Source organism: Ochlerotatus camptorhynchus, unplaced genomic scaffold (assembly GCF_037179485.1).
Source record: "Ochlerotatus camptorhynchus isolate MF236.1 unplaced genomic scaffold, CSIRO-AGI_Acam_v1.1 ptg000165l, whole genome shotgun sequence".
Lineage (NCBI taxonomy): Eukaryota > Metazoa > Arthropoda > Insecta > Diptera > Culicidae > Ochlerotatus > Ochlerotatus camptorhynchus.
Window position 1 is genome coordinate 435,695 of NW_027040655.1, and position 15,917 is coordinate 451,611.

At 43.1% G+C, this 15,917-nt stretch overlaps 2 protein-coding genes across 2 annotated transcripts; one reads left to right on the forward strand and one right to left on the reverse strand.

The window, feature by feature from the left end:
* Window positions 1-1,406: 1,406 nt before the first annotated feature.
* LOC135701477 (sphingosine-1-phosphate phosphatase 2-like) lies at window positions 1,407-3,870 on the reverse strand. The gene is made up of 5 exons (XM_065222283.1): window positions 3,230-3,870; window positions 3,009-3,162; window positions 2,862-2,958; window positions 2,625-2,797; window positions 1,407-2,563 (listed from the first exon to the last, which is right to left on the reverse strand). Exons 1-5 carry the CDS (start codon window positions 3,660-3,662, stop codon window positions 2,146-2,148), a joined length of 1,275 nt encoding a protein of 424 aa, XP_065078355.1. The 5' UTR covers window positions 3,663-3,870; the 3' UTR covers window positions 1,407-2,145.
* A 5,841-nt stretch (window positions 3,871-9,711) lies between these two features.
* On the forward strand, window positions 9,712-11,854 carry Not10 (CCR4-NOT transcription complex subunit 10). Its single transcript, XM_065222284.1, has 2 exons — window positions 9,712-9,931; window positions 10,001-11,854. The coding sequence occupies exons 1-2, from the start codon at window positions 9,846-9,848 to the stop codon at window positions 11,805-11,807; spliced, it is 1,893 nt and encodes a 630-aa protein (XP_065078356.1). The 5' UTR covers window positions 9,712-9,845; the 3' UTR covers window positions 11,808-11,854.
* Window positions 11,855-15,917: the final 4,063 nt, after the last annotated feature.

Sequence of the window (15,917 nt, forward strand, 5' to 3'; positions counted from 1 at the left end):
GCATATTACAGTTGGTATGCGGGAAATGGATCCGAATTTGAAAGAAGAGGCGATTAACGGTGGTATTCCGATAAGCGACGTCTACGGCATGCGATATGCAAAAAGCCCTGATAAGTTCAAGTTCTTAGAAGGGGATGTGATGTGCTAATTAGATTTAGCTGAAATAATCCGAACCCAAGGAGTTCAAAAGTTCATTCGTCCAAACAAAAAACAGAGTAAAAGCAATCAGCGAACTAGGTTCAACCATCAAAATATCCCATTCGATAGCGACGATGTTAAGACCCCGGCCGAGATGTACAGCAGTATGCTGCATCAGAAAATCCTGTTACACTTTGTTTCTCAGTAAGTAATTATAGAAAAATTTTATAAGTCCCGTGATGCACCCTTATTCCAAACAGCTCCGTACGCGCAAATCAAAACACGGAATATCAAACCAATTTGACATCAGTGATTTAGTTTTACGTACACCACCACCCCACAATTGAGTTGTTTAGGGGTATTGAGGTAAATACGTATTCGTTATTTGCATTAAAAATGGAACCAAAATCCAAAGTTTCAACAATTGGGTTGTTTAACTTCAAAAAATAAACCGATTTTTATACATCATCTGATAGAGCTTCGTTTTCTGAGCACAACGGTATTTTTATCGATCTCGTAGACATTCATCTCGATTTTTTAAATCAAGATTTAAATTTTTCATGGTTGACACTACATCCATATAGAGGTAACTCTAAAACCAGAAGGTCCCGAAGAAACGAGCTCACCTCTGGTACTATCTTCGGTCCCAAGCTAATCGATTCACCCTTCGAAACATAGGAATATCCACAAACCCCTCATTTTATCTGTCAAACTTTCATGGCGAATCAAAACAAGTACTGGAATTTATACTAGAATGGGGTACGTTAGTCGATTTGCTTGGGACCAATAGGCTAGTCAAGTAGTGAGCCAAATTAAAATCGTTAGTTTCGTATTGATTGTTGCTAAATCTATTCGGTGACAGCTCGCTCCCCCATAAAAAGTCCCACCAAGGGGCGCTAAGTTGGTGATTTTCGCTAATGTAATCGTAGTTATTTAAAATAGTTCCACCACACAACATCAAATAAAAATGTTTCTGTATGACAAACACGTTCAGACATAAATGAGAATATGGGTGTATATCTTCACTGTAACAACTACGGGTAATCATCGAAAGCACCTGCATTTTACTCAGGCACTTTTGAGCAAACTGCAATCACTCTCTCATACTCGAAATGTGCCACGACCAAATTGGCACAACGATGCCCCATACGCTATCTGACCAAAGCGCAGGGAAAATTGTTTTCCTGGAAATTTAATCCTCAAACATGTTTAAAAGACGGGCCAAGTGGACTGTGATATAAAAAATAAAAGTAAATCTCTCCATTGCGTTGTTTGTAATACTAATGGAAGTTGCTTCATTTCTATTTGTTCGGTTGCGCGAAACGAGAAAATCGCATGTTCGATTTAAAATCACTGTAGGTAGCTCTTTTCGATAAGGCCTATTATGCGCGTTGTAACATCATGTCCAAAAGTTTATTAAACCTTAACGTGTAAGAGGTTCCATTTTGTTTCAAATATTTTACGCGTGTACATTTTATCGTTGAACGAATTCACATTCACTGTCGCAGTTCGTCGCTTTTGGGGACTAGATAAGTGTTTTTCTTTTGTTCCTCGATGATCATAAAATTCTGCTATGTTTAACTTTTCTTGTTCTAATCTTGTGTCTAGATCAATTGTAGTGTTAGAAAATTGGATATAAAGTGAGAAATTTGAGAAAAGATTGGGAATTCATCGGATATTGAAGATTGTGCTATTTGAGTTAGAAATGTGTTGTAACTTTTCGGTAATCCAGCAAATGTGCATTATCTAGTATTTACTTTGAGATGGAACGTAAAACTTAAACCAAAGAAGATCGTAATCACATAGAGCCTAATCTAGGATTTTAACACTGTCGTGGCCTTAGCCAAATAGTGGAGGATGAAGTTTTATAGTGCGCTACTACTATAGAAAAAAAAATACAAAAACAAATTCACACTAAGATGAGAAACTCGACATTCTAAGAAATACCGGATGGAATGTTTTCGTGATGTTGCAGTAAGAAATTAAATATTCTACCGAATGGGCATTTCAGATTTCCGTATAAAAATCCGGTCGCCCTATCCGCAGCAGCTTGAACACATTCGGCAGCAAATATTGCGTATTGAATCCAATCATTGCGCACGCGAAGAACTTGTATGACAGCTCAACGATAATTTTGTTCTTATTCTGTAGCGTATTCTCCGATTGGCGCAGCTCGTTCTTATCACGCCCGAGCAGGAAGCACACAAACGCATAGGAAATAGACTTTCCGAAGGCACGCGTGGCCACGATGCAACAGAGACCCAAAACGGTTCGCAGCAGCAGCATTCCCATCATAGCGTACGATGGCCAGATGACTTCGTACGGAGGTGGATTGGCCGGTGGTCTGAAATCACCGAGCATGTAGTGCAACCAGGCACCGATTTCAAGTCCCGCGCACACGCTAACGGTTAGGGCAGTGTCGCCTCTGGTGGAAGAGAAGAATGATTTAGAAGGCGACCCTAAAACAGAATATTTGCGGACATTACCTTGTTGGCGTCCAAATTCCGGAATCGGGATAAAACACAATCAGCAAAATGGAAACGGCCAACACCGGTATGGGCGACCAGCTACTAGTGACTATGATGTAATCCAACTTGTCTACAATCGGGATCAGCGGAATCATCAATGTCACAACCAATACCAAACCGGCTAAGATGTCCTGAAACATTGGAAACGATTCAACTCAAGAAATTTTAATAATTCGTACAATTATATGCGCCTACCAGCACACTGTGCATTCCCAGATAGACCCTGCTGAAACAGATGACTGCACACCAGATCACCGCGAATGCCAGACCCGCTGGAAGAGAGAAGATATATCTGCAAAAAAACAGTTAGTACTGAACAGGAATTCTATCGTGCTTACCCACCTATCATAAGTGTAGATCAGAACCGAAAAAGGGATCGCCACCGAGACCATTGCATGCGTTGAAGGCATTCCATATTCCAGGCCCCACTTCTTCTGCAATCTGCTTACGGGGAAACCCGGCCTAGGCCATCTAATTATATCCTTCAAACTTTGACCTGCAAATAAAACTGTCTTTAGTATCATTTTTGAACATCATCTCAACTTCCCCTATCCTCGACATACCCACATACATAACCGCCGACCAAACCATGATAACTCTTCGCCCCACAGCGCTATCGATATTCCAGAACCAGAAGGGTATGAACGTTGCGTAGAAGATCTCATCCCCCAGTTCCGTCCCGATGATGAACAAATAATACCAGAACTTGTTAGTCACTCGGTAAGGCTTATCTTTGCCAATCTGGTGCTTATCGCAACCATTTCCGCTGCTGGTGCTGCTGCTGCTACTGCTATCCTCATCCAAACTGGATAAATCGCCATTGGCGACCTGCTGCTGACCTCTCTTTGCCAGCCCAGCCTTGCCGTTTACTTCGCCGTCCCTCACAGAAGAATCGATTTTCCCATCTCGATGCGCATGCAGATACTCAATACCGAAAAACTCCTGAACTTTGACCACCAGTTCGGGGCTTTTTAAATATTCGATGATAGCGGACATAATTCTTCAATCACTCCTCGTCGCAACACAATATATTCTTCAAAATAGGCATCAATTGCACTGTACCCTTCACTTTCAACTAGAGTATGCGTTTGCAATAATTAAGCTGAGATTTATCTCCCCACGAAAAGAAATATTATTTAACAATAATTTATCGAGCCATCATCGGTCGATAGCGCCACCCGCAGACCGAAAAAAAAAAATGAAACGGATTAATCAAAACATCTCGGTTGGATCGGCGAGTGGAATGACAGTTATGCTGGAATCTTTTATGCTCGGATGGGGAGGCATTGGGCGTGAAAGTCGAATGGCTGCATGTTTCCACAAAAATATCCCCCGCTCAACCGACAATCGATAGTCCGACGATTCGATAATCCGGATCTCGTTATCCTAATAAAATTTGTACGGATATTTTGCTTAACGACGTTCGGGGTATCATCATCTAAACAATATTTGTGGAATATTTCTATCATTTGGGTTATCGTTCGTTTATGGTATTTTTTAATTAAGGTAATCAAAAAAGCGTCAAGATTAAAGAGTACAATTAAACACGTATTTTAATGCACTGCACAGTAGACTGATGCAAAGTTTGAAATTTTCGCTACACGGTGCTCAAATTGTTCTGATTAACTTCGCAACATTTGAACTCATTTATTAATTAACTGACTTGGCTCAAACCATTTGAAGTTCATAGGGAAATTACTATGGGAAAACCAAGCTTTTTGCTCACAGTCTCCTAACCATTTCCCATTGCACTGTTAAAAATGAGATTTAAAACCCTGGGGCGACCCCAGCGTAGTGGTTAACATCCATACCTCTCACACCAAAGTCACGAGTTCAAATCTCACCCCCGGACAAGTCACGAATGACCCAAGAGTGTTAAAGTGATTATAATAAAAAAAAAAATAAAAAAAAAATTTGAAACCGTTTGAGCACTGTGAAGCGAAAATTTCAAAATTGTCCTAAGTCTACTGCACGGTGGTTCCAAAGTTAGGGGCAGATCGAGGGGCAGATCACTTGTCCTGCATTTTATGAAAAATAAATAAATGCATTTTTAGCCATAGAAAATGCATTTTCTCAGTGCATTTTTTGTTGCTTGGTGCCAAGGGTAAGTCGCTCTGCCACATTGTGTTAACACTCTCAAAAACACTCTTCGACACACTTAAAACACCCGCAAACACCATTACGTCGCATGATAAGCAAATTTTGACGTAGGACTACGTCTTTAATTTCTATACCGGGGGGTCTTATTAAAAAACAAACAAACATGTAACGAAAAATCCCAAATACGGACGCAACGATAGAGCGCAAACCGAACAAACGAAATATTGCGCATGCTTACATGAGTGAGCTCAATGCTCGGTTGATCGCTCATCATTTCACCAATGAAAGGAAGGGAGGAGAAAAGCAGCGATAATAAAAACGCTTGCCAAATCGTTTTCTTCGTCATTTGCTTTCGAGCAACGGACGGATAAAGGCCAAAACGCAATGTGGGTGGAAGCGGAACGGAAACGGAAAGTTTGACAGTTGTCACTAATGACATCAAGATGCCTAACCGAAGCAGATTTGGATCTAACTAGTTTTCAATCCGACAAGTAGGCTTACTCAGATCGGGCTTTTCCACTGCCGTTGCCGTTCCGCTTCCGCCATCATTGCGCTTGGGCCTTAAGCGTCGGACACCAATGACGTTTATATAAGGTCTAGGCCAAAGGGCTTATTGGTGTTAGTGAAATGTGCAAATGTTTAGTGGTGTTCGTATTTTATTGCAATGTTTTCTTTTTACACGAAACAGCTGTTGGCAGTGACGCATTTCTATCTGTTCTCAGTATGTTGACAGTGACGTATTTCTATCTGTTCGCAGATGTTCAGCAATGTTTACAACATTTTTGCTTCTAACACCAGCAAGCTGCCTGTTGGCCCAGACCTTATATAAATGTCATTGGTTGGACACGACGTATAAGTGGAACAGCACGCACCGCACCAATACGAAGACGAACGACGACGAAAGCACCCACATCGACCGGAGGAAAGGCTTCCCGTAATAGGCAGCGTGACTAGGCCGCCGTCATCCGGTCGGCATCGATTTCCACTGGTGTGGCCACCATTTGAAAAACAACCGGCCCTTTTCAGGGCCATCAATTCAAAAACGGAAAGAGTTAAGAACTAAATGATCAACATATTTGTTCCGTCCACTAACGGTCCTACGTCAAGCTTCCGTTCGTGCCCCTAGGCACAGACTTTTCTACTTTTTTAATCAATTCTGGCACCACTGCAAATACTGTTTACATTCGATTGTTATTTCGAGGTTGAGAAAAAAAACGAGCAAAAAACCGTCGTACCATCCTGCTGGGAAAGAAAAACATTCTGGATCTGGATTGAAATCCAAAGGAAAGGAAATCCGAAATCGGTTGGGATCCACGAAAGGAGCAGCATCAGGAGGAACAGATGCTAACAAAAGGTAAACGTCTCGCAAGAAAACCAAGACAAACTCAACGGAACAGTTTCTCATTGTAAATCGTAGGTTCTCACCAGCAGCAGCCCAATCACGGCCCCACCAATTAATTGCAAATTGCGCCCATTGCTTGGTCCTTGTTCGCCGATGGCACGTGCCCATTCGTCTTCCTCCTGCAGCGGCAGGGCCTGTCGGTGCACCGGGCTGCAGTCGTATTAGCTCCAAATAACCTTCCCGTCGGTTTTGCTTTTCCATCAAACAAATAACAGCAAAGGAGTCGCAGAGGGCTCTATCATTTTCAGCGTTATGTTATGGTTGAGGATATGGTTGCCAGAAAATATATTTTTTCGGATGATGTTTTGACAGCTCGGTCATCACGATCAAACACTCAGAAACGCCTTCTGGCACTCAAAACAACACATGAAACACAATAAGCACATACACAAGGTGGCAGAGTGACTTATCCCCTGCTAGGAGCTCTAAATTACAACTCTTACCAAACCATGTTTTGTTGTTCGCCTCGGTTCGCTCAAATCCACACTTCTGACCCGAGAAAATTATTCCAGAAGCTCCTCAATCGAGAACGCAGAAGAAAATTCGTCAAAATCCCCGTTGGAAGCACCGGAATCGTGTGGAAGCTCCTAGGGATGCTTCCCTGCCAAAAACGCGGCAAAACTTGTAACGTGGTTACAGATTTCCGAAATTACCCAAAAATATATCTAATTGGAAAACAACCTTCACTTGCATGCAATAGTCCGCGTTCTTAGTCTCTAATCCATCAAAGCTGCGAAACGCCAAAGGGGTTCATCAGGGGTCAGCGATTTTCGATTTTCGATAAAAGGGGGGGTCGTCCATAAACGACTCTTCTCGGAATTAAACACACGAAAAGTACCGAATGAGTGGTCGTCGGGTTCGTTCTCGGGGGTTAAAGCATACCCTCATCTGCATGAGCCGTACTCTAAGAGTTTGACTAGCAAACAGTGCACACTGCCGATCCGCGATTATTTAAAATTAGGAGTAAATTGATATAAATTTAAAAGTAGTGATCAGCCTGAAACAGTAATCAGAATTCAGGGTCAAGCAGAAGCCAATTATCAAAGGCTACCGGTGAAAAACAGACTAAAGGAGACCACGCGTTAGATCTCAAAAGTAGGCGCCATTGTTGCATTGTGTGAACAATTAATTTTCAACCATTGTCTCCCCAATAGTCGGCTGATAGCGTTGTGAACACAAAAAAAAAAACTAAAATAAAATAAAATAGCTGTGAGAAAGAGGTAACTATAACCAGTCTGCGACAGTGCTTAGCAGAAACCTAATTTCGCTTTGAATTTCGCTCGAACAACTCCTTCGAACGAAGGTGCCACCCCTAGGTTAACCCGTCAACGGAACTCGTCGTAGTGACGTCCACGTGCGACGACTGCAGACACAAAGAAACAGACCGTTTTGGCCGAGTGCGACATCACCCGAAACCGTGTGACACGTGTGCGCCAAGGGTGGGAGCAGTCGATCGATGCCGTTAGCCGTGTGACGAACCACCGAGCGAAGAAGTTCGTTCGCTATCTCCGTGATAGTGCCCGCGCTCGTCTCTAGAGGGCCACCACTGCCGAACCAATAACGTCGTTGGAAAAACTATAGGGTATACCACCCACCTGCATGCAACGAACCTATCAGTGAAGTGACTGACCGTTCGTATTGATCCGTGACAATACCCACGCTTGTTTGAGAAGGGCCTCCCGTGGCAAAATCCTACACGTGTTTTGGGTGTATCGCCCCGCAGGCCACGCACCACCAAGTGCACTCCGTCGACGCAACGTTGGACTACGAGGGATCACGAGGGACGCCTCCACCGTCGCGTTGCAGTAGGGCAAGTAAAACCATGGAAAACGACTATAAAAACAAAATGTACATAACTAACCCTTACGTTAAGACACAAGCTTTTATACAAAATGCATTAGTTGCTCATATCCTTCGTTTCTAAATTGCCGTTGAAGGCCGAATAAACAGCAACAGCACTATGAGTTAGAATAGCAGCTTATGCCAGTTTTTATTGTTCGCAAAGCAATTCCCTAGGTTAAATGTGTGAGATCGGTTTATGCAGATTCGGTTTTTGTTTCGCCATTTTAGAATAGGCTCTGGACTTGGAAAACCTTCAAAGGAAACCGGGTCCACCCTGAAGTTGTTGGAAGTTCCGATTTGTTCTTTTCGATAACTCCTTCCGTGAGTTTGGTGTGGAACGTTTCGGTCGTGGGTCGTAGGTTGAGGACCAGGACTCGCCTTGAGGTCTCCCAGCTGGGCACGGGATACAAAGAGAGATACAAACCACGCTCCTTCACGGCAAGAAAAATACACTTGCCTGGCGCTTAAGTGAAGGCTGTATTCGGCACCTACCCTTTCCTTCTCCTACTCCCGTTACAAACTACATCGACATTCTCTAGAACCTCTGTTGGCAGCACCGAAAATCTCCATCGGAACTGTACAGAATCTCTTCCACCAAAAACCGAGCCAAAAACGCGAAACAAAACTCCCTGAAACTTCCGTTGACAGCATCGGGAATCTCCATAGATAACGCGGAAAAAACCGTCAAAATTCCCTGGAACCGCTGGCAGCATCGGACGTGATAAACTCTGTCGAATCCTATTGGAACCTCCGTTGGTAGCATCGAAAATCTTCATCGAAATTCTGCAGAATCTCAAAATCGAGCGGTATCCCCTAAGGCCGTGAACAATCACAAACTTCTTCGATACTCCCCAAGAGAATTCAGATGCTGCCAACGGAAGTTCCATAGTTTCGACAGCGATGGCGTCGCACGATTTCGCTAATGATTACCTATCCTGCTGACAAAAGTTCCAGGGAATAACGCCGGCATTTTCAACGGATTTTTCTTGCCTTCTCGGAGTAAGAGATTCTGCATGATTTTGGGAACAATTCTAGATGCTGGCAACGTAGGTTCTAAGAGATTTTTCCTTATCCTGATAAAGGGTTCATCCATAGAGGTAACTCTCAGACCAGAAGATCCCGAAGAAACGTGCTCAACCTTTTGGCTCAGCTCTGGTACTATCTTCGGTCCCAAGCTAATCGATTCACCCCTCGAAACATAGGAAAATCCTCGGGAAAATCCACTAACCCCTCATTTTATCTGTCAAACTTTCATAGCGAATCAAAACAAACATTGTGTAGTACTAGAATTTTGACTAGAATGGGGTACGTTAATCGATTTGCTTGGGGCCAATAGACTAGTCAAGTAGTGAGCCAATTTAAAATCGTTAGTTTCGTATTGACTGTTGGTAAGACCAACCGGTGGAAACTAATTAAATTGGCTCACTACTTGACTAGGCTATTGGCCCCAAGCAAATCGATTAACGTACCCCATTCTAGTCAAAATTCTAGTACTACACTCTGTTTGTTTTGATTCGCTATGAAAGTTTGACAGATAAAATGAGGGGTAAAATCAAAGCAAGGCACAATACGACCCAATTAAAAAGGACTCCTGAATTATGGGCACAAAGCACTTTCGACCAACTGCACCTGTTTCCATTTATGCTGGCTATCTCAAGTTTTGGTTTTGACAAAAATGAGTGACAAAAGCGACAGATCAAAACAGTCAGAATTTATTTTGAAGATCAAGCTGTAAATAGTGTACAATAATAATTATTAGTGCTGTGGCAATTATTATACTTATTGCCACTTGCTGACCATCCTGCTGTAGCATTTACGTATAAAAAGATCGAGCAATGGCCGACACAAACGTCGAAAACAAACCGAAAATTTCTGACCAGGAGCACGAACTGGAAATAGCCGCTTTCAACGAGTTCCAAAAGTAAGTGGTACCTATCAGAATTTCTGGTGCTTGAACCTGTAAGTTAGTATACCTTTCAAAACTTCGCAGAGCCGATTATGAATCCTGCCTCAAAACACTTCTCAAGCTGCAGAAAACTCAGGACTCCAACCCGAAGGTCATCCACAACCGAGCGGTGGCGGAGTTTTACCTGAGCGATCTACGAAAGTACGGTCAGTTCCGGAAGACGATGATTCAGATCACGGAACTGGTAGGGGAGATCCAGTCGGTGGATGTGAAACATCCGGAGCTTGCAGCGGCATACGTCAATCAGGCGATGATACTGTATCACTTTAGGCAACCGTTGGCAGCGCTAAAGATCATGATGGCAGTTATGGGACACTTTGAACAGTTGGACGATTATCTGCTGAGAAAGGCCGGGATATTCACGGTTCATCTGCTGTTGGACACGAACCAACCGAAGAAGGCAAATTGGCTGCTGGGGATGCTGCAGACGCGCTTGAGCATACGGGTGCAGGAGATTCTAAACCCGGACGATGAAGAGGAAAAGGTGATTGATAACGAAAGTCGGAAGGATATTTCGGAGATTCAGTTTGAAGAATTTCGGAAGGAATTCCGCCTGGTATTGATTAGATCGAATTTGCTTAACGGGAAGAAGAATTTTACAATCCCTTGCGACGAGTCGTCGGAGTATTCGATTCTGAAAGGCCATCAGTACTACCTGGGAAACGATTATCAGATGGCTGCGAAGGAACTGTCGAAACGGTTCGTAAATGAACCGAATAAGGTTCTGACACACGGAGAAGATCAAAATACGTGTTTGGCTAACAACATGGGATTGATACATTTTGCTGTAAAGCATTACGCGCTAACTGCCAGATTCTTCCAGCAAGCTCTTTTGTTTGACCAGGCTGCAACGGGTAACACTTCTACTGAGAAGGTCGAAGGATCTCCTTTGTACTGCGTCGGTGCGACGAAACGACCGGAAATTCTCTACAACCACGGCATCACACTGCTACACTTGCAGAAACCGAGGGAAGCTTTCGAATGTCTTTTAGTGGTGCTGAATTCTTACCACAACAATCCAAGGCTATGGCTACGATTGGCCGAATGCTGCGTAATGGTACACCAGCAAACGCAGAAGGAACAAACCAAGAATGTGGCAACAGTGTTACAGCATAGGAAACACCTACAGAAGCGCCCATTTAACATAGAAGAACAATCGGCTGCTATTCCTAGCACAACGTTAGAATTTGCTTCCCTCTGCCTTCGCAATGCCGTCACTTTGATTGACTTTCACACCAAGGAAATGGTAAAACAGATGGAAGCCGCTGAGAAACCCGTATCGTGGGACAAAACCTACGAAGGTGTACCGTGCAGCCCATCGCAACCGCTGAAACCAGCAAGTCTGGAGAAGCTCCGAATCGCTACCCTCAGTGCCTACAGCTACGTCCAGCTGTGTCTTGGTGACTATACTCTAGCTCTGAAGTACGCCCAGGAGACCTTGACCATTGAGGACCTTCCGGAGACCCATCAGACTCTGGCGTCGATGTACTGTGCCGAAGCGCTGATCATGATGGATCGCATTCCGGAAGCACTGGTCTACCTGGATCCCAAGCGGATGCAGGACTTCAAGGGGGAGGATTTTACCACTCGTGGATCGCCTAACTGGAGCATGAACACGCTGGAAGCGGCGCAATCCGTGGTGCACTACAACCTGGCGGTGACACTTTTCACCATGGGCGATTACGAGAAGGGCAAGATTTGTATGAGCGCATGCACCCATCCGGTCGTGATCCCGAACCTGAAGATGCTCAAGATGTACTACGAGCTGGTGTTCGGTAATGTGGAAAAGGTCAAGATGATGGCTCGATACGATGCGGCTAATTTGGTGTGAATGATGTTTTACTTTGTGGCAATACATTTGTGCGGTGGTTATAAAAAGGCTCTTTTCGCTATTATAAGACTGGAAGTTTTGAAGAGGTCTCTAAAAGGTGGTGAAGGGCACCTGGATCCCGAGCAAAGCATACTTCTAGATGATTTACGAATGACGTTTAGTTGATATTTCGGTAAAGCTTTAGTGTTAGCCATGGCAACCTAATTGACTAGAATCTAGCAATTAATGAGCTTGACAACTATTTTTTTTTTCATTTGATAGCATTTTTTGGCGATTATGCTTCTTTTTCTTCTTCTTGATTCGTTTACTTCGGTTCGCTGAGTTCCTGCACTTTTGGCGATTATGAGTGAACTAAACTCAAATTTGGGTCGTTCTCATTCACCGTGCACATTTTTGAAACGATGGGTGATGATCCTCTGGAGAAGTAAATGCTTATGTCGTCATGATATAACCGATTACAAAAATATTTTAATCGAGATTTTACTATTCAGTTCGTTAATCGATTAATCGATTATTTGAATGAAAATCTGCCATCACCAAGGGGGGGGTTGGTGGCTGTCAAATACGAACAATTGTCGCCTACCTCGCATAACTGGTTCCAAACGTAAACAAGCAATAAGAAACCTACAGCGTTTGTTTACGTTTGGAACCAGTTTCATACAAGAATGATCAGTAGGCTGATTTGACAGCACCCCCCCCCCCCCCCCCCCCCCAGGCCATCACGACACGGCGAATGAGAACGACCCAAATTTGATTTAGTTCACTCATAATCACCAAAAGTGCAGGAACTCAGCGATGAGTAAAATTTGTCTCATGGTTTCCTGTGGAAAACCTAAAAAATCTGCCGGAAAATGAGGAAATTGACGAAAATTTTATTCAGTCTCGGAGTAGTACCAATAGACTGAGTGAATCCAATCTTCACTTTTCTCAAATTCGGGAATTTTTCCCTGGAAAATCCTGGAAAAACATGAGGCAAATTTACTCATCGCTGAGTTTCTGCAGTTTTGGCGATTATGAGTGAACTAAACTCAAATTTGGGTCGTTCTCATTCGCCGTGTAAGGACCGTACATAAATAATGATAATGATAATCGCCAAAAGTTCAGGAACTCAGCGATGAGTAAATTTGTCTCATGTTTTTCCAGGAATCATCATCAAATTGGTGTTAATTTGCATATATTTCTCACAATTACATCTACACAGGGTTTAGTTGGGCACTTACTGAAATACTTCAATAGTACAATTCCCTTGCAAACCCAAACAAATCTATCTGCGTAAAAAATAAAAAAATAAGAGTGATTTGCGGCAAACCCCGGTATCGCACCCAACGTCAGTGCTTATAAGGGGAAGCTTAGTAATCCCCATTACCTGCCCATGGCGCCATTCTATCGCGGGATGAGCCAGCAATGCCGGCCATAAACCTACCATAGTAGGTAGTACCAACAATCAATGCGAAACTAACGATTTTAAATTGGCTCACTACTTGACTAGCCTATTGGTCCCAAGCAAACGATTAACGTACCCCATTCTAGTTGAAATTCTAGTACTACACTATGTTTGTTTTGATTCGCTATGAAAGTTTGGCAGATAAAATGAGGGGTTATTGGTTTTTCCTATGTTTCGAGGGGTGAATCGATTAGCTTGGGACCGAAAAGAGTACCAGAGCTGAGCCAAAAAGTTGAGCACGTTATTTCGGGACCTTCTAGTCTTAGAGTTACCTCTATGGTAGTAGTAAGTAGTAAAATTATGTTTATTTCTGTTGATTATGGTAGTACACTGATTTATCATTTTAACTGATTAGCCTACCTGGCACTTCATCTTTGTTTAATTTGATATTCTAATTTAATATTTGCGTTTTTCAACTAGTTTACAGAATATCCCTTAGGGGATGTGTTTTATTTGAATTGAAAAAAGTGATAACCTACCTAACTACGAGTATAACTTAACCTAACGTGCTAGATCACGTATGATCTGATGATTTGATCTCAGACAGGCGTCTCTGAACCGTTCCAGGATGAATACTCTCCGTTCTTATAATGTCTGAATTCCAGCCAGGAGGTGGATCTCAGAATTTCTAGTCCGCGGGGGACTGTTTAGGACCATCCTAAGGATCTTGTTTGGATCCTTTGGAGTTTAAGGTGATGGCATTTTGCGCAACTCTCCCAGGTTGGCATACCGTACTCGATTACAGGAAGGATGATTTGTTTGTAGACAGCAAGCTTATTTTTCAGGGACAGGGTTGACCTGAGTACTGCGGAGTAAATCGATTTCATTTTGCAAGCCAATTGGCTTTTTGCCGCAAGATTTCACCAATACCAACAATCAATACGAAACTAACGATTTTAAATTGGCTCACCACTTTAGTAGCCTATTGGTCCCAAGCAAACGATTAACGTACCCTATTCTAGTTGAAATTCTATTACTACACTATGTTTGTTTTGATTCGCTATGAAAGTTTGACAGATAACATCAGGGGTGTGTGGATTCATGCAGAACATGCAGGGGTGAGTGAAATAGCTTGGGACTGCTTGGGACCGTTGTTCTGGTACTGAGTGAGCCAAAAATAATAATGATTTTCTTCGGGACCCAGTGGTCTTAGAGTTACCTCTATGCTTGTATTAGTGAAACTGCTCACTAATACTAACGGTCGTAGAGAACTCTATGGAAAACTGCTTGAAAATTTGTTCAAGTTTAAAATTGTTTTGTTCTTTCTCAGTTGATTCCCGCCAAAAGCTTTGAGCCAGGAGTGCTCGAGCCCCCATGACTCTATCAAAGTTTGTTTACAATCATGTTTCGCCAAAGTATGTTTTACTGCAATTGAAAACTCAGCTGAGTCATAAAAACTATGCTGGTTTTTATACTTTCATCATTGAGCCTGTTGGTTTTTGTCTTTGAGCTTACAATTAAGAATGTGTTATGAAAAAGTATTAATCATTTTTTTTTTTTTGATATTGCAATGCTTGACGAGAGGTAACAACAGTAACTGAGTTTGTTGCTTCTGAATGTTTGGCTCCCGTTTGACAGTTCTGACTGGCTCCCAAGTGACAAGCACATTGAGTGAGTCCGCAGTACCCAGGGGTTGACTTCCTGTTGATAAAGTGGATACAACGATCTTATCAAGATGTTGCACTTGGTTTTTGTTTTGTCAAAGTGCTCCCTGAAAACAAGCTTGCTGTCTAGTGTTAGCCCGAGGTACACGACCTCTTTGGACCATTCCACAACTGTGCCGTTCAGGCAGATCTTGTTATTCTCCGACGGAACAAGTCTAGGAGATTTAGAGTGTGGAAAGATAATGACCTGGGTCTTTGCCGCGTTGATACGGATCTTCCAGCTGTTGGAATATTCAGACAGGACGTCCAGGCCTCTCTGAAGTTTGGCAGTCAGAGCTCCGATGACTCTACCCTTGTAGACGATGGATGTGTCATCTGCGAACAGAGACAACGATCCACCATCTGGGAGAGCCGGCATATCGGAGGTGAACAGGTTGAATAGGATGGGGCCAAGGATGCTTTCTTGTGGAACCCCGGCACCGATGTTGAAAGCATCCGATGTGATGCCATTCAGAGAGACTCGGAACGTCCTGTCTGATAGATAGTTGTTTATGATCTTCACTAGGAAGATTGGAAGACCGTACTGCTGCAATTTGAACACCAGGCCATCATGCCAGACATTGTCGAACGCTTTTTCAGCGTCCAACAACGCCATGGCAAATGTTTTCGAAACGACCTTTCCGAAAACCAAACTGTTCCTCGAGTAACAAGTTGTTTTCATCGGCAGATGTTAGGAGCCGGTGGTACAGTGCTCTTTCGAACAGTTTTGATAACCCTGAGAGAAGGCTGATTGGTCGATAACTTGAAGGAGAGGACGGATCCTTCCCAGGTTTCCGGATGGGTATGACTTTAGCTGACTTCCAACACGAGGGGAAGTAGCCATGTCTGAGGCACTGATTAAAAATCAGTGCCAGATGGTTGTAGAATCTGGTACTCAAGAGTTTGAGTTCCAGATTCAGGATGTTGTCGAAACCTGGGGCCTTCATGTTTTTAGATAATTTGATATAGGCCAACAGTTCGTCAGCCGTAATCTCGGATTCCTCTGGAAAAATGTTAGGAAAG